At 36.2% G+C, this 27,950-nt stretch overlaps 1 protein-coding gene and 1 long non-coding RNA gene across 3 annotated transcripts in view; one reads left to right on the top strand and one right to left on the bottom strand.

The window, feature by feature from the left end:
- Positions 1-28: 28 nt before the first annotated feature.
- LOC110455565 lies at positions 29-837 on the bottom strand. The gene is made up of 2 exons (XR_002463463.1): positions 754-837; positions 29-631 (listed from the first exon to the last, which is right to left on the bottom strand). It is a non-coding gene; the product is annotated as an uncharacterized LOC110455565 (long non-coding RNA).
- LOC110455564 (active breakpoint cluster region-related protein-like) overlaps positions 445-27,950 on the top strand; it is a 44,079-nt gene continuing 16,573 nt past the window's right edge. Inside the window, exons 1-8 of one of the 2 annotated variants that reach the window (XM_021505748.1) lie at positions 445-2,362; positions 19,778-19,884; positions 22,393-22,524; positions 23,374-23,556; positions 25,765-25,878; positions 26,523-26,571; positions 26,896-26,948; positions 27,528-27,644. In XM_021505748.1, coding sequence (XP_021361423.1) covers positions 469-2,362; positions 19,778-19,884; positions 22,393-22,524; positions 23,374-23,556; positions 25,765-25,878; positions 26,523-26,571; positions 26,896-26,948; positions 27,528-27,644 — 2,649 coding nt within the window. In that variant the 5' untranslated portion in view covers positions 445-468. Of the gene's footprint in view, positions 2,363-7,352; positions 7,856-19,777; positions 19,885-22,392; positions 22,525-23,373; positions 23,557-25,764; positions 25,879-26,522; positions 26,572-26,895; positions 26,949-27,527; positions 27,645-27,950 lie in introns of those variants that run through there. The other variant, XM_021505749.1, reaches the window with a different exon arrangement.

Below are 27,950 nucleotides of genomic sequence, written 5' to 3'. Positions count from 1 at the left end.
ATCGCCAATAAAATATATTTAATGAATAATAAGAGGTACATTTATTTTCACTTTCGACTTTGGGGAACTAAATTATTACAGGTACATATAGAGTTAACAGTCGTTGTATTTTAATTTGTACTCCAACGCAAAAACACGTTTTATCAGTAATGGGAAATATGACTTATACCAAAACGTATTTGATGTTAAAATGTCTGCAATACATTAAATGACAGTAAGCTTTTAGGTCTTATTAAAATGATAATGTGGGTGCGACTTGCTTTCAGATAAATTCGTGATGGGCTGTCCCGTGAAATGTGTGACGTCATCGGGCACATGTCAGGCCAGTCAGTTTTGTCAACAATCATGGCGGTATATAACATATACACACCAACCCCGGAAGCGAAGTGGAGCAGTTGTGAATTACAAGAAATGGAAGTCTGCAGTATGGAGACAAAAACTTAGGTTGTGTGTCAAGTACTGTACAGTATGAGTGGGAAGTTAGCACACGAAATAGACATGGATGTGGTGGCATTTTTTGCTGGCGAGTGGAAGAAAAAGTTCCCAAGTGTCGGCGAGCCAGACGTGTTGAAGTTAGATCACTTCTCATCCCAAAATAGGTCCCTTTCTGAATTTCAACAGTTACACGAAGCTGCAAGAGAGAAAGTGATAGAAATTAAAAGCCAGCTCGATCAAGCAGAATTTATGGAAGATTTCTTGTCGAACATTGTGATAATGAGAACTGGTCAACATATTGATAGCAATGTCGGTTACCTGGGAGCCTGTGATATGACAGGTGTTACAAAAAGACGTGTAGGGTCAGGTGAGGAGTTGGTCACCCGTAACACAGGGCATCACAGTAGTGAAGCAATTAACAACACGGGGAGTCGAGCGGTCACTAAAATTAGTGTAGGTGATCACCAGAGGTGGTCAGGCAGGACCAGGGTCCCGGGTCTCCTGTCCAGGGGACAAGGCACGTGCACAGGTAAATCCGCAGGTGAAAAACAGGTGGACCAAGACTTTACTTGTACCTGGTTAGATAATTTGTCTGGTATACAAAAAGAAAATGGATCGTCTAGTGATGAAGAAACAGACAATAATGCACCTTCTGATTTGTTGGCCCACGATTTAAATGAGAAGAATTTCACAGGAAATTCTGAAGTGCCAACTGGTAATCTAGCAACCATGGAATTAGGGACAGATAGCACTAGCACAGCGGATGTGTTTCATACAAACCACCAAAACTCATCTAATTTAAGCTCCAGTGTGAAGTCTGTCGGAGAAGATGAACAAAACACAGACGATGTAGACTTGGGTTTTGGAGTTAGTCGTCAGTCGGTATCAGATCGTATAAAATCAGTAGAAAGGAGGATATCCTGCAAGAAAAGTTCCGAGAAATCTAGTGTTTCATCAGAGCAGTCCAAGGCTCCTCCCCCACCTCGACCGAGACCAATCAGTAGGCCTCGTTTGTCTAGACCAAAACCACCCCAAATCTCGAAGAGTCCGAGCACCGATTCTGAAACAGTTCCACAGAAAAGTGAGGGTGAACCAGAATTAACAGCTTCCCTGAGATCCAGAGGGCCTCTGGAAACAAATCTAGGCCTGGAGAGAGACACTAGCCAGGCTGGCAATCCATTGTCGACTGTACACAATGACCACATGCACGCGGCTGTGATCGAAATTGATCCCACTCAGTGTCATCCTGAACCAGCTCATTTGTATAGATCAGGAAATGAAACTGAAACTACGGCCATTGAGCACATTACAGTCACTTCCCCTGCTGATGCCGACAGCATTGAACACAAAGTCATAACTGTGTCACAAGATTGTGGACACAACTTAGATGATGAGGATATGAAGAAAATAAGGAAACTTTCCAGTGGTCTAAGCAGTAGCTCTGAAACACACAATGTACATGTACTTGGTACAAGTTTCAGAAAATTTCCTGATAATGAATCGGATAAGGTTGTTGACACCAAAAGCAATGGAATTAATTCAAATGTACCAACGGATATGGAGGAAGCTTCAGACATGGGTGAGAAAAAAACGATTAAAGGTATTGTTAGGAGATTAAAGACACATGAACTTCAAGATTTGCAAACCAATTCTACTGATAAGAAAAAAAAGTCAAATTATTTAAACATTTCACTTAATGTACTGCTGACTCAAGTCGATCAACTTAAGGTTTCTGATGAGAGTTCTGACTCGGACAATGAAGATGGAGCTTTGGGGGGAACCAGAGATGCAGGAGACATTTCAGGTGTGACGAATGAGAATGAATACAATAAAAAAACGGACGAGGGGGACAGATCCTCCACAGAGGGTAACACTCTGTCAGTTCCAGATGTACACCACATGCACAGGAAGAAAGTTTCCACTACCTGTAAGTCCAATATTTATTCATGCATTCTTAAGTATAATATTTGACCTCTCTCCTTACAGCATGATTTTCTTCCTTAAGGGCGGTGGGGGCTTAAAATATATGCATGTTAGAGCTACACCGTAATAAATACAAGTAAAACTTGATCCAATAAATACAGGTTATTTTGTTTGGTGTGTAATATTATGAAATTGATTAAAAAATTGCTGATATTTAAGGCAATTGACCTATTACTACTTTGATGTTAATGCATATTCATTTAAATTTGTACATGTAAAAAATGATTTAGTCGTATAGATAATACTGTTCCTTCAAATATGCACCGCTAGTACATCTCAACATTAATATTGTCGATGTGTCCAGTGGTGGGGGTCAATAACATGCAGAACAGGTTAACTATAAGGTGTTCTAAAGTAACAGAAGAGTGAAAATGAACCAGAGCTAGCTATAACTATGGACCAGTATTCGAACCTTAGACCCCTAAATTCTAGCCAGACCACGGCCGGTGATCGAATTTTGAGCTACCTGCAGCTTTTTGGCATTCACCCAATCCACGAGCTCCTACAATAGTATAACAGCTGTGAAGTCCACATTGTAATTACTTTTACAGATTTTCACACAGAGGTCTTTGATCATAATGATTACCAGTAACTGAATGTATTGCCAAGTCATAACGATTACCGGTAACTGAATGTATTGCCAGGTCATAATGATTACCGGTTACTGAATGTATTGCCATGTCATAATGATTACCTGTAACTGAATGTATTGCCAGGGCATAATGATTACCGGTAACTGAATTTACAACCAGGTCTTAATGATTACCGGTAACTGAATTTACAACCAGGTCTTAATGATTACCGGTAACTGAATGTATGGCCAGGTCATAATGATTACCGGTTACTGAATGTATTGCCATGTCATAATGATTACCTGTAACTGAATGTATTGTCAGGTCATAATGATTACAGGTAACTGAATGTATTGCCAGCTCATAATGATTACCGGTAACTGAATGTATGGCCAGGTCATAATGATTACCGGTTACTGAATGTATTGCCAGGTCATAATGATTACCGGTAACTGAATGTATTGCCAGGTCATAATTATTACCGGTAACTGAATGTATTGTCAGGTCATAATGATTACCGGTAACTGAATGTATTGCCAGGTCATACTTATTACCGGTGACGGAATGTATTGTCAGGTCCTAATGATTACCGGTACCTGAATGTATTGCCAAGTCATAATGATTACCGGAAACTGAATGTATCGCCCGTTCAGAATGATTACCGGTAACTGAGTGTATTGTCAGGTCATAATGATTACCTGTAACTGAATGTATTTCCAGGTCATAATGATTACAGGTAACTGAATGTATTTCCAGGTCATAATGATTACCAGTAACTGAATGTATTTCCAGGTCATAATGATTACAGGTAACTGAATGTATCTCCAGGTCATATTGATTACCTGTAACTGAATGTATCGCCAGGTCATAATGATTACCGGTAACTGAATGTATTGCCAGGTTTAAACTCGCACTTCGGAAATATTTACGCATGGTGTTGATAGATATGCATTATCTTTGAAAAGGCATGTCACCTTCAATAGGTAATCACTGTAACAGTAGGTCAATATATATATAAAGCCATGTCTAAATTGTCTTTATTATGAAGCTTGCTTACAGCTTTAAATTGTGCTTGTTGTACAATACACAGAAAAGTGCAAACCCCAACCCCTGTTATTATCTTGTACCAGTGTTATATTTGTCAAGTTTGCTGGTTTCTATTAGTGGTCATGATATATCTGTTATTTCATACTCTGGTCATATTTCCACACATATGTACAGCGTATAGTCATACCAGGGGCTGATTCATTTTGAGAGACAGACATTTTATTTATATAGCTAAAGCTTAAGACTTTTCGTTTACTACATGTAGGCAGCTACTCCTTAACTAGCCAGAGAAATCTCTAAAGACTATAAATGTACATATTGTTGTACACACATATTACTATTGTGTTAATATAATTATAGTTTAGAAATAAAAAGAAGTAACTGATATCTTGTATATATATGCACAGTGTAATTGCATTGGACAGTTTGATGTTGTGGTTCATAGTTTAATATTGATTAACTACATTCTGCATGTATTACAATATGAACTTCTCTGGCAATTAATAAAGGCATTGTATTATTCTGACAGAATCAACAGCTGGTCATGGATTTCAATCAATTCATGCACCAGGCTGTATTAAATTTCAGAGATTCTTTAGGAATATTTTGATATATTATGCATGAATACACTCAGTTGTTCAGTGTTTATGCTGCAGCTACAAAATTTTAAGGTCATTTGAGGCATGTTTTATATTAGTTGCGTCAATAGATATATAAAATAGTCTAAAGATGCCCCCCCCCCCTTCAATGCAAGGAAACATTGGTCTCAATTTTGGACATTTTCAAATTCAGACGATATAAAAAAAATGAGATACAGGTCCCCTGAGCCTCTTGTTAATTGATATAATACTGATGTTGAATTACTTTGAATTTGATATTGGAGAATCTATATATCATGGGGAGTTGATTATTGTGATTTCTTTGAAGTTTGAGTTAGTTATAGGTCATTTTCACTTACTTGTGGATGCTAAATAAATACGACTACATGTACCAGTATTTCGATGCATTTTAAGGAAATAAAAAAATATGTTAGTTTATAAAGATAATAAATTCTGATGTACAATTGCAAAATATTGACAGGAAATATAAAATGTTCATGGATTGTTTCAGGAAGTCTGATGAACAACAGCTTCCTTGTTTACAGATGTATGTTTAATGGACACAAACAACAAAATGTTACAAAGATGTTCAATACACTATTGCTGGTAGTAACATGTACCATAGCAACATTGTACAAATACACAACAAAATGTTACAAATACAAGATGTTCAAGCTAAGCATAAACTGTCAGCACTTCCTTAAATAGTATGTCCAAGAGAGATTATTGTTAACAGATACATTACAATAACATCCTGTGAGTTGAAATTTATTTTTTACATCTCTATAGCTTTTTAACTTGCAAAATTTTGTTTTGGTCTGATATATATAAACTTTGTTAAAAATGGGGCTAGATAGAATTCTGAATGGATAATTAGTTTATGAGACTATAAATGCCGACCACTTAGATTTACCAGGAATATATCATACATGTTATAGATTACTCCTCACCATTGACCATCATTTTCGTTATCAATTGAGTGGTATATATTGAAGTATGGATAAATGTACTGTTAGTGACTGTCATGATTGGGTTGTCTGTTATATATAAGTCAACTGTTGTAAGTCCACGTAGACAAGATGTACTTATATATAATTACATTGTAGGTTAAATCGTTTACATGGACTGTACACTCATCAACTTATAAGCCCCACTCTTAAGTGTTTTTATCAGTCACTTTCCGCTTTTATTATATAGAAATAGCTTGACACAATTTTGTATCATTAAACTGGGAAATGTTCACACAGTATCAGATTCAAGCTGATATATTCTGTGTACTGAAACAGAAGAACGTATATATATTCTCTTGTATTAAGCTTTGGATTTCAGAAATGTTGCTTCTCTTTAAATCTAAAAATTATAGAGGTTCCTCATTAAAGGTGGTCGACTACCTAACTTTGTTAACACCAGGTTTGGTGAGTTTCTTTGGTTGGTAACTTTTGAAAATTATATAAGGAATTTGAATTTTTGAGATATATAAACGGCTATGTAAAATAAGGTATGTGCGTGTGAATCCGTAGTAAAAAGCTATAGTTTTCAAGATATCTCATGAACCCCTTTATTAGATCATATGTAATCCATGCCATAGTATGGTAGTATCAAGTTCTACACCTACCACAGGGAATGAGATTTGGTGATCATCAATAATCAAGGTTAAAGGGTCAAAGGTCATGGTCAAATATCACACTTTACAACTGTTGAGGTAAAAAGCTTGTGAACAAGATATCTCTCAAGCCCGTCACAGATCTGATTTATATGTACACCGTAGCATAGGAATATTCAGTTATATGCCTGGTTATATTTTGTTGGTTATTTATAAAGGTCAAAAGTCACGTGCAGAATGTCAGTCTGTAATAAGAGCTTGTGCACAAGATATAGAAGTACATGTATATAGCTCATTGAAATTTGGGTACTTATCCTGAAAAAAGTACCAAAATATGTTTTTAATCAAAATTTGGGTCTTTAACCCCTGAGAAACCAGATGGGGGCGGGGACGAAACCTGGGGATTTTTTTTTTTAAAACTATCAATATGCCTTTTATTTCTAGAAAGGTCGATGGACATTAAGATTATAACCTGTTCATGATCTATTCCTTAGCTTAGACTCCACAAACTCTGGTCACTATAAGGGTGTAAAAATTAGTATCATAGGGAAAAAGACAAAAGTAGCTTATTATGTCATTTTTATGGAGTTACTTCTATCACGATTGACTGATATGACATCATCATGAGATTAACCATGTCATCTTGTCAATTTCCTTCACAGTCTTCCGATAGTCAGCTAGCCAGTTAAGGCCTCGGGGCCCTTTTTGGTTTTAAATGTAATTGATGAAAATTTATAAAAGAGGTCTGATATATTCACAATTTATTTAAATGTGGTAGAAATATTTTACTGTTACACATGTGATCATATAAGAAAGCTATAAATCATGGTACTGGGTAACCATGATGTGACCTCTTACATGAAGCATATATATATTTACCTGTGTACTGGAAGAAACACAATACAGTTTGTTGTCATCACATATAAATAAAGGCATGAAAACTATTTTCTGAGGCATTTAGTTAACATGTACAGTGTATAATACATACTGTCACTTAGAACAATTTAATGATGCATGCATGACTTGTGATGAATTATGGTATCACCTGCATTGTGTAAATGTAAATTAGGGTGGGAACTAGGGTGGATTTGTCATTGTCACAGGTAAACAGGTATTCCTATTACAGGTGTGCCAAACTGTGTTAAAAATAAAAGTCTACATCATAGGTAAAACAGGTGTATGGAAGTCTAGGATGAGTAATACACATGTAAGAAGTATAAGTTGACGTGTTTAGTGATTGACGCTCAATGTTTTGATACGTAAATGTATGAGGGACAATCCTAAATCAAACTCGTATACACCTTGGGCGTTTCAATTTCAGTTGTAAACATCAACAAAAAAGTGGGTCGATGATTATAAAGACCATGTGGAAAAGTGAAAACAGTTGACGATAAGTACAGATATTAACGGGGTGAAAACTTAAAATATACATCTGTTTGTCAATATCGTAAATATTATATCGGACAATAAACCGTTTCGTTGGTGCTCTGGAGGTGAACTGATATAGTGGGACTATTCTATAAGAATGTACGAACTCCGACTTCAAGGATCTTATATTCTACACACATACAGACAAGTGACAACATCGCATTTGGTTCTCAACGATTCTACACAAGGTAACAGCATGTAGAGTTATGTGCAGCCAGCTGTATATAGGTATTTATATAATATTGATGTTATGTAATGATATCTGGTAGATCAGCCATCACCTGAAGGGTTTGTAGGATGAAATCACCATGTCTGGCGTGATACAGTCATACATGCAGTAGATATGGTGAGCTGATCAGCTAACCGAGAGGGAGACTGTTAATACTGAATCATAATTAGCCTCTAGCTTTAATCGCTGTGAATGTTGCCAGATCTTTGACCTTGACACTACGGGTTATGAAGGCCAGCTATGGTAAATATGTCAAATACAAATATATGTCAAACTTAGTTCAACTTATTAACACAGATATTCCTGTTTTTAATATTAACTCAAATGAAATGGCAAAATTAACCAAAAATTCAAATTTTAGTTTTTCAGCGCAATGTCATGCGCTGAATGCTCTGTTTTACATATATTTCCTGTGACATTGGAGAAGAGTGTTTGTAAGAACACACATTTATAGGTGTTGATGCAGTTTCATTTTGCCTTTTTCACCCTCTTTGATATTAATGAGGGTACATTTATCATTAAAACAAACATCACACTTGCCAATTTTTTGAAATTTCCATGGGGAAGATATTACGCATGCTCAGAATTAAAAAGCATAAATATACACCCTAGAGAAAAAAGTAACACTTTGAAATGGCATCTTTGGAGTTGTTCTGTCAGAGGAAACCAAAAGATCTTGGATAATAGGAATAATTCAGCAAATTCACGGGTTTAAAATGCTCTATTTTAGGGTCCAAAATCGGGAGTCTCCCTCCTAAATTGGGAGAGTTGGCAAGTATGAAATATTTGTAAACAGCATAATATACATAGTTGAATGTGAAGGGTGAATTGATTTTTGGACAGGGTTTTTGTCAGCTATTTTGGGAAAGGGCCTCTGAGCAGGAATTGGGAAAATATCATCAGCATTTGACAAAAATTGGGAAATATCATCATGCAATGTTCTTCCATGTACAGGTTTGGGAAAATATTATAAGATTGGAAAAATATAACCTGATATGTGATTAGCAAAAACAGTTTCCTCTGAGTGTTTCTTACAGTAAAATGTATAGAACTGAATAAACACACCAATTTTCAGTGTTTTTGCTTATGTATTTTGAATGCTCTTTCATGGACTCTAATACTTTGAATGGTGTACAGATGTCTTTTAATCCAATTGGAAAAATAAAGACTGAAATTGGTAATATACAGGGTCATTTTTCAATTGGGAATGGGTCCCTTAAACCTATAAACACATGGCAAAAACCCTGTTGGATAAAAATGGATTTTACCATCGAAAGGCAAAAATTAATTTCCTGGTAAACTGTAAAAAGGAAGTATGCTTAAGATAAAAGGATTGACTGTTAATCTCTGGATTAAAGTATTATAACATGGTCTTAGATCAGGATTGGTCTGGACATTAAGGAATACATCCTACATTGTAACTTAAGATCCTCCATTCGCTAACGTCTTGGTTCAGGGATTGATATGTGGGAGGAGCACCGTCGATTGGACAACCAACTTCAAACGGCCCTAATGCCATGGCCTCTTACATATGTCAGAGGCATGTTTGTTGGTTGTATTGGACTGAGGTCATTTCTACTTTGCAGAATTTATTATACATAAGGGGTATACATTACATCATATGACTGACTTTCAAATTTCAGACTTAAAGCTACGCGAAAGGCCTGATCATACCTACCGGTATCAAGGGTCAATTTTGTTCCTACCGGTACTTTGTTGGAGCTTAAATAATACATTGGGACACTCTTATTAGATCAGATCATTTGTACGAATTTCAGGATTCAAGATTGCCTCTTTACAAAGATACATAGATTTTATTCTGAAAATTAATGATTTTACAATCCTTTGACAGTCAGCTCTGAAAAAAACCCATATTTAAAAAGTTGTGACGTTGAGATTTTGATTTTTTCTTTAAAACTGTATTTTCCGGGGGGAGGGGGGGGGGGGGGCNCTTTAATAGCCTCTAGATATCTCCTGTGATGGGACATTAACAAGTTGATTTCTAATTGGCCTACTAACCAGTAGTTCATCCTTTAGGGAGTGATTCATAAAGTGTGTATACTCCAGACCAATCAATCAAACAACTATTTAATTTAATTTTCTCGATTCAAGGTGGTTGTCATAACATGGTCTGTCCTGGAGGGACATTTACAATGATAACTTCAGTTCTTTTGAAAGAGCTACTAGTAGCTGCTGCCTTAAAACTGCATCTCTGACCAATTAAAATTATTTCTTGTATATTACAACCATGTAATGATTGAACGGCATTCTTTTCAATTTCACACCGGCATGAACATTGATAAAATGCTATTTAATCCTTATATTTACATTTTAAATGTTTAGTCATGAATGTCCTAAATATATTCCCTGATATTTCCTGATATTGATGTGTCTGTATCATCAGTGTGAACCAGTTTCATCTGGTAATGCGCATAAAGGAACTTGAAGTAGAAATGTAAATATAGACCATTACTGAAAATCTGTCATGGATGTATACTATTATTGCGATTTCAAATTCATTTCTAATGTAAGGCTGTTCCAGGGTATCATAGCTATAGGTCAGATACATCCTTGTACAATGTGTTCATGATCATAAGACTGTTCCAGGGTATCTTAGCTATGGGTCAGATACATCCTTGTACAATGTGTTCATGATCATAAGACTGTTCCAGGGTATTATATGTCAGATACATCCTTGTACAATGTGTTCATGATCATAAGGCTGTTCCAGGGTATCATAACTATAGGTCAGATATATCCTTGTACAATGTGTTCGTGATCATAAGGCTGTTCCAGGGTATCATAGCTATAGGTCAGATACATCCTTGGACAATGTGTTCATGATCATAAGGCTGTTCAAGGGTATCATAGCTATAGGTCAGATTCATCCTTGTACAATGTGTTCATGATCCTAAGACTGTTCCAGGCTATTATATGTCAGATACATCCTTGTACAATGTGTACATGATCATAAGACTGTTCCAGGGTATCTTAGCTATGGGTCAGATACATCCTTGTACAATGTGTTCATCATCATAAGGCTGATCCAGGGTATCATATGTCAGATACATCCTTGTACAATGTGTACATGATCATAAGACTGTTCCAGGGTATCATAGCTTTAGGTCAGATACATCCTTGTACAATGTGTTCATGATCATAAGACTGTTCCAGGGTATTATATGTCAGATACATCCTTGTACAATGTGTTCATGATCATAAGGCTGTTCCAGGGTATCATATGTCAGATACATCCTTGTACAATGTGTTCCTGATCCTAAGACTGTTAGGTATGTTTGATCAGTTGGGTATGTCACGATGTGTACACATACATGGGATGGTAAAGTTTGGATTTAAAGCCAAACACGGAAGACAGTCAGACTGTTTATCAATTGAGTGACTAAGCATGTGTTAGTGCATCGTAAAATATTTTTTTTAGTGAATTACACGATACACTCAAACACCTAATTATACTGCCACCATTTGTCTAGAAACACAGGCATTAAAAATGGGTTTGGTGATGAACTGAATGGCATTAAAAATGGGTTTGATAGTGAACTGAATGGCATTAAAAATGGGTTTGGTGATGAACTGAATGGCATTAAAAAAGGGTTTGGTGATGAACTGAATGGCATTAAAAATGAGTTTGGTGGTGAACTGAAAGGCATTAAAAATGGGTTTGGTGATGAACTGAATGGCATTAAAAATGGGTTTGGTGATGAACTGAATGGCATTAAAATTGGGTTTGGTGATGAACTGAGGGAATCTATTAAAAGAATTCTCAAGTAAAAGAGAAAAAAGGACAGTTGGATACAGTACATGGTTGTAAGCGGTGGCAAATAAAACGAGGGACATGATCTGGAGGTTTTACTGTGTGTTATTGAGTACTGGGTGTCGCTCACATTCATCAAGTATATTTGGAGTCAGTGATCATGACTCACTATCGATAAGTTAGTGGAAGTCCTTGACCTATAATAACAGCAGGTTATGTGCTATATAGTATTAGAAAATAGGGTGTTAACATTTGTGTGAGTGAAAATTAGCAGAATTTCTAAATATTAGTGTAGTGTAATTTCTTAACATTTCTTTGTGAGCGAAAGGTTTTGGCTACCTTAACGGGATAGAGAAGCATTTCTAGGTTATTAAGAATAATATTTCCATAGGAACCTAGTATGTCCTGTGCAGACTTTTAAGTTTTATGGCTAAGCATAACATATAACTATATTTGGAACACCTTGGGTTTTTCTGTAAAATAAAGGATACACCAGCCTACACGTTAGAACTGACAGTAAATTTATATAGGGGAATATACTAGTGTGAGGTCATGCTCACCTGACCAGATAGACCACAAGTCGTTTCTCAAAATTAAATATTTTGTGTACAGAACACGATTGTGTTTTCCCAAAACTACCAGGTACCTGGTATAATTTCATCTCTCCTTAAATTCCCATAATTAATATAAACCAATTGAAAAAATTTCAGTTTAATCAACAAGTATGTGTATACCGCCTTAAGTATATAAACGGTATCAGCAGGATTTTTAAACAGTGATTTTATATACAACTGGAATTTTTGCGTATGTAGGTGTAATTTCTCTTGCTCTAACAATCTGTTACATTCATATAAATAAAAGGAAATCAAGAATGTAAGAGTTTAGCGAGGAATAAGGACATATAACCCTGACACACGTTCATTGTCACAGATCCTGGTCAAGGATGTGGAATACACTAGGTAATTAGTTACATGTCAGAGATACCACTTCACAACCACATCATGGTCATGTACTTGGGTATTTATAATCCTGACTGGACATAAGCTTCTAGAAAGTCATGTGTAATGGTAGTCAATTATTCATACATGTGTAACGCTGACAGAGCCATCATGCTTTATGACCAAACCATCATATTCATAGTTTTATCATGTCCAGAGGTATAAGATATTTTTCAGTATTTATTTTTCAAAAATCATTATCTACTCAAAAAGATTCTGTTGTATATAGTCTCGTGATAACCTCTGTATTGTCTCAGGTTTTCATTTGATTTCTGCTAATCATTCAACCTCTTCATTTCAAAGTACATTCTGTACCGTCCCATCTTCTTCTGTAACTTAATGATCCTCCAAGTCTTTATCGTATATTTTCATTTGATCTTCCTGCTGAATGCATATTAACCTTTGCAGTATGTAAATTGTGCATTTCATTCTATATCTGATTAAAAGAGGGACCATCACTTTTTATTGTTTTCCTTCGAAGGAGCTTGCAAAATAATGAATGTCAAATTTTGTTAATTCTTTAATACTTATGGACCTTTGTATTATGAAAATTGTGAATTATATTCTGTCACTGATTAAAAGAGTGACTATCTTTTATAAGAGCTTACAAAATAATCAACATTGAAACTATTTTAATTTAATTTGTATAAAGCCACAGCATACACCAATGTTTGTAACAACATGTATATTTGTAAATGTGGAGAAACAACAATAAAGACAGTGGTTTTTGTAATCAAACCAAGATTATTATGTATAACATTCATAGATTAGACACAGTTTCTCATTTCCTCTGGTTTGAGTTCCAGTGACATGGCCCTAACATTTCACAAACATTCCCAACTAGTCTCCCGAAGTTTTTTCCTGATCCTAAGCAATGCTATCTCAATGAGAAAGCAAAAGTCTTTAGTTACAAATTCATGAAACTGGGGTATGGCGCGTAATCCAGGAGGAAATCCTGTTCAGGTTCAGTTTAACAAGAAAAAATAATCTTCAGGTGTGGCTAGGTCAAGATTGATGGTATATACAGGTGAGGTTTTCTGAGAAATCTAGCCAATCTTTTAAGGTCAATAGGCTTATTATCATTGTGACCTTCTTCCAACTCAAAGTCTATACTAACATGAATCAGATATTTAAACAGATTTGTTGACTGAGTGAACCTTTATTTAGAACATATGGTTAGTTCCATGATGTAATCAGATTGATATCTCACCTAATAACCTAAAGTATTCTGACATATCATACTTGTAAATCAATCCAAATTGCCTTAATTGACATTAAAATATTTAAAGTGAATAGTCAATCAAGATATAAGAATTTAATTATGTAGAACTAAGAGTCATTTAACATACTAATTCTGTACAATATGTAACCTTGTTAGTTCAAAAACTTCTTTCTACACAAAAAATAATCATCTGGTTAGGTTGGACACTGGTTTCTATATACAGTGGAACCTTGTATAAAAGTCTAGACGCTTTGAATTCTACACACAGGAACCTGGTCAGTCAGGACACTGGTTTCTGTATCCAGTGGAGCCTTGTATAAAAGTCTAGACACTTTGATATCTTCACACAGGAACCTGGTCAGTCAGGACATTGGTTTCTATATACAGTGGAACCTTGTATAAAAGTCTAGTCACTTTAATGTCTACACACAGGAACCTAGTTAGTCAGGACACTGGTTTCTATATACAGTCGAACCTTGTATAAAAGTCTAGACAGTTTGAATTCTACACACAGGAACCTGGTCAGTCAGGACACTGGTTTCTGTATACAGTGGAACCTTGTATAAAAGTCTAGACACTTTGATTTCTTCACACAGGAACCTGGTCAGTCAGGACACTGGTTTCTATATACAGTGGAACCTTGTATAAAAGTCTAGACACTTTAATGTCTACACACAGGAACCTGGTTAGTCAGGACACTGGTTTCTATATACAGTGGAACCTTGTATAAAAGTCTAGACACTTTAATGTCTACACACAGGAACCTGGCTAGTCAGGACACTGGTTTCTATATACAGTGGAACCTTGTATAAAAGTCTAGACAATTTGATTTCTACTCACAGGATCCTGGTCAGTCAGGACATTGGTTTCTGTATACAGTGGAACCTTGTATAAAGGTCTAGACACTTTGATTTCTACACACAGGAACCTGGTTAGTCAGGACATTGGTTTCTATATATAGTGGAACCTTGTATAAAAGTCTAGACAATTTGATTTCTACACACAGGAACCTGGTCAGTCAGGACACTCGTTTCTGTATACAGTGGATCCTAGCTAGTATAAAAGTCTAGACAATTTGATTTCTACACACGGGATCCTGGTCAGTCAGGACATTGGTTTCTATATATAGTGGATCCTTCTATAAAAGTCTAGACACTTTTATTTCTACACACAGGAAACTGGTCAGTCAGGACACTCGTTTCTGTATACAGTGGAAACTAGCTAGTATAAAAGTCTAGACAGTTTGAATTCTACACACGGGAACCTGGTCAGTCAGGACGGAGGAGTTTGCTCTGGGGAGCTTGAGGTCGAGGGTGGAGAAGTTTGCTCTGGGGAGCTTGAGGTCGAGGGTGGAGAAGTTTTTCCTGGGGAGGACGAGGGTGGATAAGTTTGTCCTGGGGAGGGCGAGGTCGGAAAAGCTTGTTCTGGGGAGGGCGTGGATGGAGAAGTTTGTTCTGGGGGGGGCGAGGGGGGAGAAGTTTGTCCTGGGGGGGGCGAGGTCGGAAAAGCTTGTTCTGGGGAGGGCGTGGATGGAGAAGTTTGTTCTGGGGAGAGCGAGGGTGAAGAAGTTTGTTCTGGGGAGGGGGAGGGTGGATAAGTTTGTTCTGGGGAGTGCGAGTGTGGAGAAATTTGTTCTGGGGAGGGCGAGGTTGAAGAAGGTTGTTCTGGGGAGGGCGAGATTGAAGAAGTTTGTTCTGGGGTGGGGGAGGGAGGAGAAGTTTGTGCTGTGGAGGGCGAGGATGGAGAAGGTTGTTCTGGGGAGGGCGAGGTTGGAAAAGTTTGTTCTGGCGAGGGCGAGGATGGAGAAGGTTGTTCTGGGGAGGGCGAGATTGAAGAAGTTTGTTCTGGGGAGGGCGAGATTGAAGAAGTTTGTTCTGGGGTGGGGGAGGGAGGAGAAGTTTGTGCTGTGGAGGGCGAGGATGGAGAAGTTTGTCCTGGGGAGTGCAAGGGTTGAGAAGTTTGTCCTGGGGAGTGCAAGGGTTGAGAAGTTTGTCCTGGGGAGGGAGAGGGTGGAGAAGTTTGTTCTGGGGAGGGCGAGGGTGGAGAAGTTTGTCCTGGGGAGGGCAAGGGTGGAGAAGTTTGTCCTGGGGAGGGCGAGGTCGGAAAAGTTTGTTCTGGGGAGGGCGAGGATGGAGAAGTTTGTTCTGGGGAGGGCGAGGGTGGAGAAGTTTTTCCTGGGGAGTACGAGGGTGGATAAGTTTGTCCTGGGGAGGGTGAGGGTGGATAAGTTTGTTCTGGGGAGGGCGAGGGTGGAGAAGTTTGTCCTGGGGAGTGCAAGGGTTGAGAAGTTTGTCCTGGGGAGGGCCAGGGTTGAGAAGTTTGTTCTGGGGAGGGTGAGGGTGGATAAGTTTGTTCTGGGGAGGGCGAGGGTGGAGAAGTTTGTCCTGGGGAGGGTGAGGGTGGAGAAGTTTGTTCTGCGGAGGGCGAGTGTTGAAAAGTTTGTCCAGGGAAGGGTGAGGGTGGAGAAGTTTGTGCTGTGGAGGGCGAGGGTGGAGATGTGTGTCACAGTATTAGTTAGCCTTTAGAGTATTTTTCTAACTTCAAGTTTATATATTGTAAGAACATGTTATACAACACGGAAGAGTTCAAGACACTGAGTTAGTGAGTGTATGTAAATTTAAGTGCTAGCTTATTAAATATGACTAACCCAAAGTTATGTGACCAACAACCCCTTTACAAAGGCAAATCAAATTATTTCAGTCGTTTAACACTTTTAAAATATATGTACAGTATACACAAAAATTTGAATACATTTGTGTTGTTAATATTCTAAAAAATTAAGGACATGTCAGTTTTATTTTGTTTATTTTTATGTTTGTTACATATATATATTACCATATAGGAAAACTGTATTTACCACGGTAAACCAATCTGTTGACAGATCCCCTTGTTACAAGCTAGGTAGACTAGAAACTTCAGGATAACCACGGATTCTAACTCTATGATAAATATGCATTAATTATGCATAATCATGCGTACAGCATCACATGTACAAACGTATACCTTAATTTAACAGAAATTGAAAAGAATCGTATGTTTGGAAATCGTAATCTTTCTACTGTGTGCATATACATTATACAAATCATTTAAAATAATTGACCTTTAAGCTTTTTGTTGTTTCCAACTAAAATACTTATACGTTTTTAACATCATCAGTATCATCTGTTTATCTGGTGGTTTAAGGCTTGATGAAAAAAATATTATTCCTGCAGTGATGCATTTTGCTCCATTTTACTGCTGAATACAGTATACATATCCCCTAGCTAAAAAGCGCCTTATATTATTTTCCCAAAATTACCAAAAACTGAGGAATATATTCCCAAATTCAATGGAGATAATGCTTTATTTTCCCAATTCATAAAGGAACAGGCTGTTGTAAGATTTAGGTAACAAAAACACTGTCCTGATAATCTAGGTCAGCACAGGTATTGACAGTGTGAAGCCTCCATAATCAATAAACAACATCTCAGGTTTTGTCTTGTTCCTTCAGTCGTTTATCTCTGTCCTGTGTAGTAGCTAGGTCTGTATTAGATTACCAACCTTGTTTATAATAGAAACAGTGGCAGAAGTCTGGGTTAAAGTGAAGGGGATGTTAAGGTCAAATAAACAAAACAAGAAGTCTGTCTGTACCCGTATAGGGTAACCTATGACCTTTTCTATCCAACATACTTGTATGTACATGATTAAATAACATTAGTGTAGGGAATCGGCTGCAAACTTTATTATAAACCATTGGTTACAGTTAACTAACTGATGATCAATTAATAATCATTTTCAAGAAATACATTGTGAAATCCTCCGTGCTGTTGTTATGCTTCGCTGTACCATGTAAGAATTACCTCCCTTAACTCATTCACCTCTGAGGACACATTTTTTGAACCCTTCCAATTCAAAGGTTAGAATAGTTCATTATGAAATTTAAGGGGTGAGTGAGTTAAAAGTGGCCATGCACATGTTTGAAATTAAAGTAATAAGTCAACATAACAGCTGGAAACAATGGTGCAGGCCTCTGAACTTGTTAGTATATAGCAAGGACATAGATTTGAAATCCTGAAATACTCTTGACACTGAAAATTTCATAATATCTACACATAAAAATGTTCAGACTTACATCGCTCATGAGCTCTCTAGTCGATTAATATAACCTGTTTAATGACCTTACTGGTTAAAAGTTGACAAAGTTGATAAATTTGGACATCACTAAATTACAGGTTTAGATCTTGGACTTAATCATCCAAAATACGAGATTGTCAACTGCAGGCTTCAGCCATTATAATTATTTTCTCACTGTATTTCTTGTTGCATACATGAACCTCATTATAAAAAACCAGTATTGAGCTGAATTACTAGATGAATGCTGGTTTACTCTTCACATACCATATTAATATTTCAAATGTAAGAGAAGGCAAATCCAAGAAAATGTCCCGATGTAGAAATAAGATGAAAACAGCTCTCAAAATAAAAGATATTTAATTTTAACTAGTTTACCTTTCTTGTTTTCCACAAAACTCTAGTTACCAAAATGCATATAATAACTAATTACGGTGAGATCTGTGGTAGATATGCCAATATATACTTATTTATTACCGTGAGATCTGTGGTAGTTAATACTAATATATTTATTACCGTGATATTTGTGGTAGTTAATGCCAATATATTTATTACCGTGATATTTGTGGTAGTTAATGCCAATATATTTATTACCATGAGATCTGTGGTAGTTAATACCAATATATTTATTACCATGAGATCTGTGGTAGTTAATACCAATATATTTATTACCGTGAGATTTGTGGTAGTTAATACCAATATATTCATTACCATGAGATCTGTGGTAGTTAATACCAATATATTTATTACCATGAGATCTGTGGTAGTTAATACCAATATATTTATTACCGTGAGATCTGTGATAGTTAATGCCAATATATTTGTTACCGTGAGATCTGTGATAGTTAATACCAATATATTTGTTACCGTGAGATCTGTGATAGTTAATACCAATATATTTATTACCGTGAGATCTGTGATAGTTAATGCCAATATATTTATTACCGTGAGATCTGTGATAGTTAATGCCAATATATTTATTACCGTGAGATCTGTGGTAGTTAATGCCAATATATTTATTACCGTGAGATCTGTGGTAGTTAATACCAATATATTTATTAGGGTGAGATCTGTGGTAGTTAATGCCAATATATTTATTACCGTGAGATCTGTGGTAGTTAATACCAATATATTTATTACCATGAGATTTGTGGTAGTTAATGCAATATATTTATTACCGTGAGATCAGTGGTAGTTAATACCAATATATTTATTACCGTGAGATCTGTGATAGTTAATACCAATATATTTATTACCGGGAGATCTGTGGTAGTTAATGCCAATGTATTTATTACCATGAGATCTGTGGTAGTTAAGGCCAATATATTTATTACCGTGAGTTCTGTGATAGTTAATGCCAATATATTTAATAGCGTGAGATCTGTGATAGTAAATGCCAATATAATTATTACCGTGAGATCGGTGGTAGTTAATGCCAATATATTTATCACCGTGAGATCTGTGATAGTTAATGCCAATATATTTATTAGCGTGAGATCTGTGATAGTAAATGCCAATATATTTATTACCGTGAGATCTGTGGTAGTTAATGCCAATATATTTATTACCGTGAGATCTGTGATAGTTAATGCCAATATATTTATTACCGTGAGATCTGTGATAGTTAATGCCAATATATTTATTAGCGTGAGATCTGTGGTAGTTAATACCAATATATTGATTAGCGTGAGATCTGTGATAGTTAATGCCAATATATTTATTACCGTGAGATCTGTGGTAGTTAATACCCATGTTGGTTGCATTTGTTTGATGTTGTAGCAATAGATACCCAGTCAGACGAGGACGTGACAGATGGCAGGCACAGAATAAAGAGGACTAAGTCGGAGGATGACCTTGACACCATCAGTTGTGACAGTCATGATGAGGTAGGTCAAAGTTCACACTGCAGTAAAATTCTTTGAGGCATCCTGGCTATATAATATGCTGAATACCATTTTTTTGGTCTCTACGAAAACGTTAAATTTTTAAAATGAGGTCAAAATTAAATATTTCCTTTATGTACAGATAATAACTTTGAAACTTAGATGGATGCATCATGACTTACTGCTGAGGTCAAGTTACTTAACTCATTCACCCCTGAACTTTCACAATGAACTATTCCAACCTTTAAATTGGAAGAGCTCAAATGTGTCTTCAGGGGTGAATGAGTTAAGCTGCTGTCTAACATTTACACTGACCAAAATGAAGACTCATTGACTTAGATGTATGACTTTGAGATGATGTCATGTTTCAGCCGACAAGATAATGAACAGATTAAACTTAAGTGGTCTGTTTATGTGTACACTTCTTTCTCAGGATTTAAGAAATTTAATTCACAAACTAGAGGTCATTGAGTACATTCATGTAATTTGTAAATATTTTATACAGAATGTACATACTCATAGGATCTTTCCATATCTTGAGGATAAGACAAAAAAAACCTCCCTGAAGAGGAGATACTTGACGTTAAACCGAGGCTGCCTCAGCGGAGCGTTCGCCGGGGGGATTTCTGTCCAATGTATTCGTCTAAATGAATTTAACATAAATATCATGTAATGCAGTAAATACACATATTTCACATTACCTCGTGTACTAATAGTCATTGTGACGTGAGGATTAAAACAATAAACATGACATCATAACATTGTGATGTCATATTGTCAAAAATAAAAACAGAAGTTTGCTATGTTTTCATTTCATTAAAAATTGTGAAATTCCTGTAGTGTTCTTCTTAGCACTGCAGAGCAGTCTTAAGTTGAAACTTGTAGATGTGTGTTATACAGAGCTCATGGGTACTTATTACTGGTCCTATAGAACAGGTCAGTGTGTGTATCACATCTGTGTACTTGTATGTGTACACACACTACACATTGATCTATCATTTGTATCTGAATAGAGAATCTATAGCTTTACAGCTAATTGACTAATTAAGGGTAATTACGTATGATGTTGGAATATACTGTATAGTATTGTGTTTTACTTATAACAGAAGCTTAAGGTGGTGTCAGGTCTGGTCATTTGTTATTTCACAAATATTTTAAATGGAAGCTTAGTAAACATTTTTTGTCTTTAAAAGAAAATAACGTATGCATATTTCTATAACATAATACTTTGATTATATGTTTTTTAGTTGGAACTCATAATTGCATAGTCCATTTATCTGTAAAACTTGAAAAAAACAATCAAATAATAAAAATAATGTGTACATGTATATTGTATGGTACATGCTTTCAAATAAGGTCATTTGAAACATGGCCTTGGATAGTCATGATAGCAGATACTCCGTTGTTAATTATAATGTTTCTAGGTCAGTGTCTGGTGTGCAGGTTTGGAGACCACAGAACTGTATAGTGTTGACTCAAACGATCAATGGTGTGAGTCAACTTACCTCTAATTTGGAGCGTCCTGGGTTTACTGGTGTGCCCCTTGCAGGCTTCTGATCATAGCCCTATGTGAGAATATCCTGCCATGTGATGTGTTAGATGACCCTGTGTGTACAATAGAGTTAAAACCTTTTAGTCCTTGTGATAGCACTATAAAATGGTCCCTGATGATCAACCATTATCTGTGTGATTGTTGTCTTGTTAACCCTTTCAACCCTATGTAACTTTAGTAGACTCTGCCATTGCATTGATCTGGACGAGTCCATTATGGTCTACAGTGGTGAAAGGGTTAATTAACACATGCTTCTGTGTATTGTAAAGTTAAATGTCTGTAAAGTAAGGTGTCAGTAAAGCCAGGTGTCAGAAAAGCCAGGTGTCTGTAAAGTTAGGTGTCAGTAAAATTAGGTGTCAATGAAGTTGAGTGTTGGTAATGTCTTGAATTGTATTCATGTTACTGTTTTCATGCTCAAACTCAGATTCTTTGCTCATGATCAAGTCAAATTCCTTCTTGGGGTAATATTTGAATTTTTCAATGATTTTGTGGAAATTCGAAGAGAAGATGAGAATGTGCTTTCATGAATATGTCAGGAAAGTCCGACTTCTGTACATTACGTACAAGACATGTCACCAGGACAGATCATGATCATTCATCTTGTTCTAATATCTTCAATAAGATTCATCAGTTTGGAAATATGTGATATCAGAGTTTTACTTTTTACACAAACAATGTATGTATTAAACGTGTCACAACCTTTGAAGACCGACTGGTCCCTGTGTCAAGCTAAGACTGAGTGAACGGTTTGTATTAGTTACCTGTACAACGATGTGACGAAATTGTATATCTTGTTCTAGCTCAAGTTTAATGTATGTAGGATATATATAAACACTATCATTCTTCATGTAACACAAGTTGTTAAATTCTAACACAAGTTGTTAAATTCTAACACAAGTTGTTTTAACAGAGACCTCTAACATGAAGGAAAATGTCATTGTACTTCTCGTTTGTTTCAGTTGGATGTGGTCGATCATGAAGATGAGGTGGAAACAGAAAAGTCGCGGAAGCTGAGGATGAGGAAAATACTTGTAAATGGAATACTGTCCAGTGAGGAGAACTACCTGTCATGTCTGGATGAACTTGTCAATGTAAGTGATCAGGAGGTAAAAAATCAAAAGATGGATAAAAGGTTTCACAGACTTCAGAGGTAAAACATTCACGGCCCTGAGTAGCTACACCGTTGACTGTTCTACCTGTAACGTAACACCATCTCACACACACACTTATTCTGACATCTCACACACACACACTTATTCTGACATCTCACACACACACTTATTCTGAACTCTCACACACACACTTATTCTGACATCTCACACACACACTTATTCGGACATCTCACACACACACTTATTTTGACATCTCACACACACACTTATGCTGACATCTCACACACACACTTATGCTGACATCTCACACACACACTTAGTCTGACATCTCACACACACACTTATGCTGACATCTCACACACACACTTATGCTGACATCTCACACACACACTTAGTCTGACATCTCACACACACACTTATGCTGACATCTCACACACACACTTATTCTGACATCTCACACACACACACATTCTGACATCTCACACACACACTTATTCTGAAAACCACTTAGCAATAAGAGACCATCCTAACTCGATGCAGCGTAACCATATCTTTGTCACACATTGGTGATGGCATGGTGTATTCACCATTACAATTTTTAACGTAGAAAAGTGTTGGAAACAAAAAACACCTGTATGAAAGTGACCTCTCAACTCTGAGGATGAGATTTTTGAGGCTCAGCACCCGGCAAAGCCTCACACTGAATCTCCATATCTTGCCCTTAGGTTGAGATTTCTGTTTATATCACACAGATGTGATGGATTCTACTAATTGTATTTTGTTCTTCATTGCAATTTGCTTCAAGTTAGAGTGATATTGTGTCCACAGTTCAAGCGTAAGCTACAGATGGGCTGCGAGACAAACCCCCTGTGTTCCTTTGAGGACCTGACCACCATATTCTACAAGGTAGAGGACATCCATGTTCACCACAAGACGTTTGTGTCCAGTCTGAAAGAGAAGGTTGACCAGTGGTCAGATGATCAGGAGATTGGCCAAATATTTAAGGAACTGGTAAGTCCTAAAGAAAATCTAAACGTACCAGGATTTCCTTACAATTTTTCTTTGACATGCTAGTGTTCAGTACCTCAAGGCTGCTGTTAGTGGTAAATCATGACATGCTAGTGTTCAGTACCTCAAGGCTGCTGTTTGTGGTAAATCATGACATGCTAGTGTTCAATACCTCAAGGCTGCTGTTTGTGGTAAATCATGACATGCTAGTGTTCAATACCTCAAGGCTGCTGTTTGTGGTAAATCATGACATGCTAGTGTTCAATACCTCAAGGCTGCTGTTTGTGGTAAATCATGACATGCTAGTGTTCAATACCTCAAGGCTGCTGTTTGTGGTAAATCATGACATGCTAGTGTTCAATACCTCAAGGCTGCTGTTTGTGGTAAATCATGACATGCTAGTGTTCAATACCTCAAGGCTGCTGTTTGTGGTAAATCATGACATGCTAGTGTTCAATACCTCAAGGCTGCTGTTTGTGGTAAATCATGACATGCTAGTGTTCAATACCTCAAGGCTGCTGTTTGTGGTAAATCATGACATGCTAGTGTTCAATACCTCAAGGCTGCTGTTTGTGGTAAATCATGACATGCTAGTGTTCAATACCTCAAGGCTGCTGTTTGTGGTAAATCATGACATGCTAGTGTTCAATACCTCAAGGCTGCTGTTTGTGGTAAATCATGACATGCTAGTGTTCAATACCTCAAGGCTGCTGTTTGTGGTAAATCATGACATGCTAGTGTTCAATACCTCAAGGCTGCTGTTTGTGGTAAATCATGACATGCTAGTGTTCAATACCTCAAGGCTGCTGTTTGTGGTAAATCATGACATGCTAGTGTTCAATACCTCAAGGCTGCTGTTTGTGGTAAATCATGACATGCTAGTGTTCAATACCTCAAGGCTGCTGTTTGTGGTAAATCATGACATGCTAGTGTTCAATACCTCAAGGCTGCTGTTTGTGGTAAATCATGACATGCTAGTGTTCAATACCTCAAGGCTGCTGTTTGTGGTAAATCATGACATGCTAGTGTTCAATACCTCAAGGCTGCTGTTTGTGGTAAATCATGACATGCTAGTGTTCAATACCTCAAGGCTGCTGTTTGTGGTAAATCATGACATGCTAGTGTTCAATACCTCAAGGCTGCTGTTTGTGGTAAATCATGACATGCTAGTGTTCAATACCTCAAGGCTGCTGTTTGTGGTAAATCATGACATGCTAGTGTTCAATACCTCAAGGCTGCTGTTTGTGGTAAATCATGACATGCTAGTGTTCAATACCTCAAGGCTGCTGTTTGTGGTAAATCATGACATGCTAGTGTTCAATACCTCAAGGCTGCTGTTTGTGGTAAATCATGACATGCTAGTGTTCAATACCTCAAGGCTGCTGTTTGTGGTGAATCATTGAATCTGAGCAAAAGGCAAGATTTAGGAAATAGAAGATCTGTCATAAGTTTCCCTTTATATAAGATTTATGATACAAGTTTTGGATTTTTCACGTTTGCGAGCCTTTGGCGAGCAAATACGAAAAATCCAAGACGAGTATCATAAATCTAATGTGAAGGGAAATAAATGACAGATAATTTTTATCATATAATACAAATTTAACTGTATATTTGTGATCTGAAACGATTATTTTGCATTTAGCCGCCTCTGAAACGATGAAAATTGCGTCTGCTTCACAATGACGTGACGTCACATTGATTGTTCCTATTCGATTGTGACATCATTTCCGGAGTTATATTACACACGTTACATAAACATGATATATGTGATGGCTTTATGACATTGCATAACACGGTATTCATATGATAAATTCTTAAATGTAGTTGACATGTTTAGCACATTTTGGAAATTTTTGGAAATTTTTGGGGCCAGTGTCACTGATATCTTATAAATAGGAATTTCAGACATCAAAAATAAGGATGAAAGACCATGCAGTAGTCTCCCTCCAATAAAGGGAGCTTTAATTGGCAAGTAGGACGTAAGATCCCTGTCACTAACAGGAGTACCGGTAAGGTCAATGTATAGTTAATACAAATCTGTTACATTGTTCATAAAACCATATATATACGCAAAATATTTGTTCAAAGAAAGTGATAACTGATTTTAAGTTTGTTGTCTTTGATATATTATTGCTAGATTAGCTATTTAACAGTATGTAAGTTGTCACAAGGCAGTCAGTATCGTAATGCAAGTATTTTTCTGTTTTTCAGATTGTGTTTTTTCCTACGTATAAAGAATTTGTTGAGAACACTAACAAAGCTCTAGAATGTGTTGCCAAGTGTAGCAATGAAAATCCAGATTTTAAGAAAATGGCTCTTAATTTGGTAAGTTCTAAAAGGCTTTATGTACCAGGCAAATTGTGATACATTTGTGCTTCAGTAGGCTGATGCTTGTTTTATTGTTTTGTACAGTGAAAAGATGGTAAACAATTTCTTGATACTTTGTATCTTTTTCATTTCAGTAAATTGTTTGTAGTAAAGAGATAATTTAAATCAAAGATGAAACTTCATTTTAACTTTTAAATAGAAACTGAATAGAATGTAAAAGTCCTTTAATTTGACATTTTATTTTTTATTATAAATGGCTCATTCGACCAGAAAAAAAGTCAAACTTGGGTAATTATGAGGCCATTTTATACACATTTGATACAGACACCTGTGTATTTACATTGTACAGACTGTACTGTCAATTTCTGTTATTCCAGCCATTTTATGATCAATGTACTCCTCATGTATGTAGTTGGGATATTTGCAGGTAAATGGTTAATGCTTTATTATGGATGCTGATTTAATTAGTAATTTGCATAAATACAATAAATTTGTATTTAATTGGGCTTCCTTATTTGGCACATTTGCATTTTTTGTGCTGATTTAGTAAATGTTTTTCAAATTTTCAGAAATTCTAACATTCACAATAGCAGTTAGCAGTTAATGTTATATTGAACTTTATATTGTATTTTTTATTACAGAAAGTTAAGGGGCCTCAAAGTGACGAGAAAGTGGTGGCTTCATTAGAAGGTAAATTCATTACAAAACTTTTTTTTTTGAAGTTTGTAACATATTACGGTAAGATAATTTTAAGCACAGAGTTTCATAAAAAAAATGTTTGAATAATATATTGAACAAAATTGCTGTGGTAAAATCAACATACTCCAGATCACAAGATGTAATATCTCTCTGAGAAACTGCTGAATAACTTCAAAATGAAAAATGAAAAATGACCCAGGGTAAATAAATTTTCATGTTTACTCATTTTGAGACAGACTTGTGAAATATTCAGCATGATGTAGTTTTATTTCAAGATATAGTTTGACAATTAGTATGAATGTCTTCTTTTTACAGAGATTCTGTTTAAGCCGGTCCAAAGATTACAAAGAAATACGCTAGTTCTGCATGTGAGTGTTTTATTTTTGTTCATACATGTTATAATGCTGTCAGTTTCATAATATATACATGCATGTAGAAATGTACAAAATCTTTGATCATTATATTATTTCTTAATAATTTTTTTTTATATCAATCATATTTTGGAAAAATAAGGCTAAAAATCAGATATTACATTAATAGCATGTTCTCTAGCTCTGTGCGTATTCAGCTGGGAAAAATCTGGGAAATACTGAAGATCACTTCAAACGGTATTGATTCCATTCTCCTAGTGAAATATGTAGTACATGTTTTACAGAATATCACTTTCAGTTGCTATAATGGACCTTTCTGAGTTTCGGTGTACTGTTTAGGCATCATATATTTTGTCCATTTCTTGTTTAACGGATGGGAAAATTGATTACTGAAGTTATATTCAGTAAATGGAATATTCTTTAATTCTAAATAACATTTCTGTCATATTTTTCCTAATACATGTATTACCTATGTACCAGTATTGTCAGATGCTCACATTTCAGTTGAGAAGAAAGCCTTGTTTTTGTGCTGTCATGGCTACCTGAGTGCGAATATATGTTTTTACGTTTTTACAGGATTTAATCAAAGTAACACCCGAGGACCATAAAGACATTGCTACCCTCCAGGGGGCACTTAAAATTGCAGATCATAATTTAAGAAACTTTGGAGTGGATGAAGATGCTGATGACAAGGTATTGATTCATTAAAGTATCAACTCCCACAAATTTTCACTACAGCTGATCATGATTCCTTAATGTATAGGATGTTTAATGGTTTCTCATCTAATACCAGCTATATATCATCTAATATCATCTATCTATCATCTAATACCATCTATATATCATCTAATACCACCTATATATCATCTAATACCATCTATATATCATCTAATATCATCTATATATCATCTAATATCATCTATATATCATCTAATACCATCTATATATCATCTAATACCATCTATATATCATCTAATATCATCTATATATCATCTAATA

The sequence above is a fragment of the Mizuhopecten yessoensis genome, unplaced genomic scaffold (assembly GCF_002113885.1).
Source record: "Mizuhopecten yessoensis strain PY_sf001 unplaced genomic scaffold, ASM211388v2 scaffold8299, whole genome shotgun sequence".
Lineage (NCBI taxonomy): Eukaryota > Metazoa > Mollusca > Bivalvia > Pectinida > Pectinidae > Mizuhopecten > Mizuhopecten yessoensis.
Note: the sequence above shows the minus strand (reverse complement) of the source record. Positions and strands in the feature narration are given on the sequence as shown.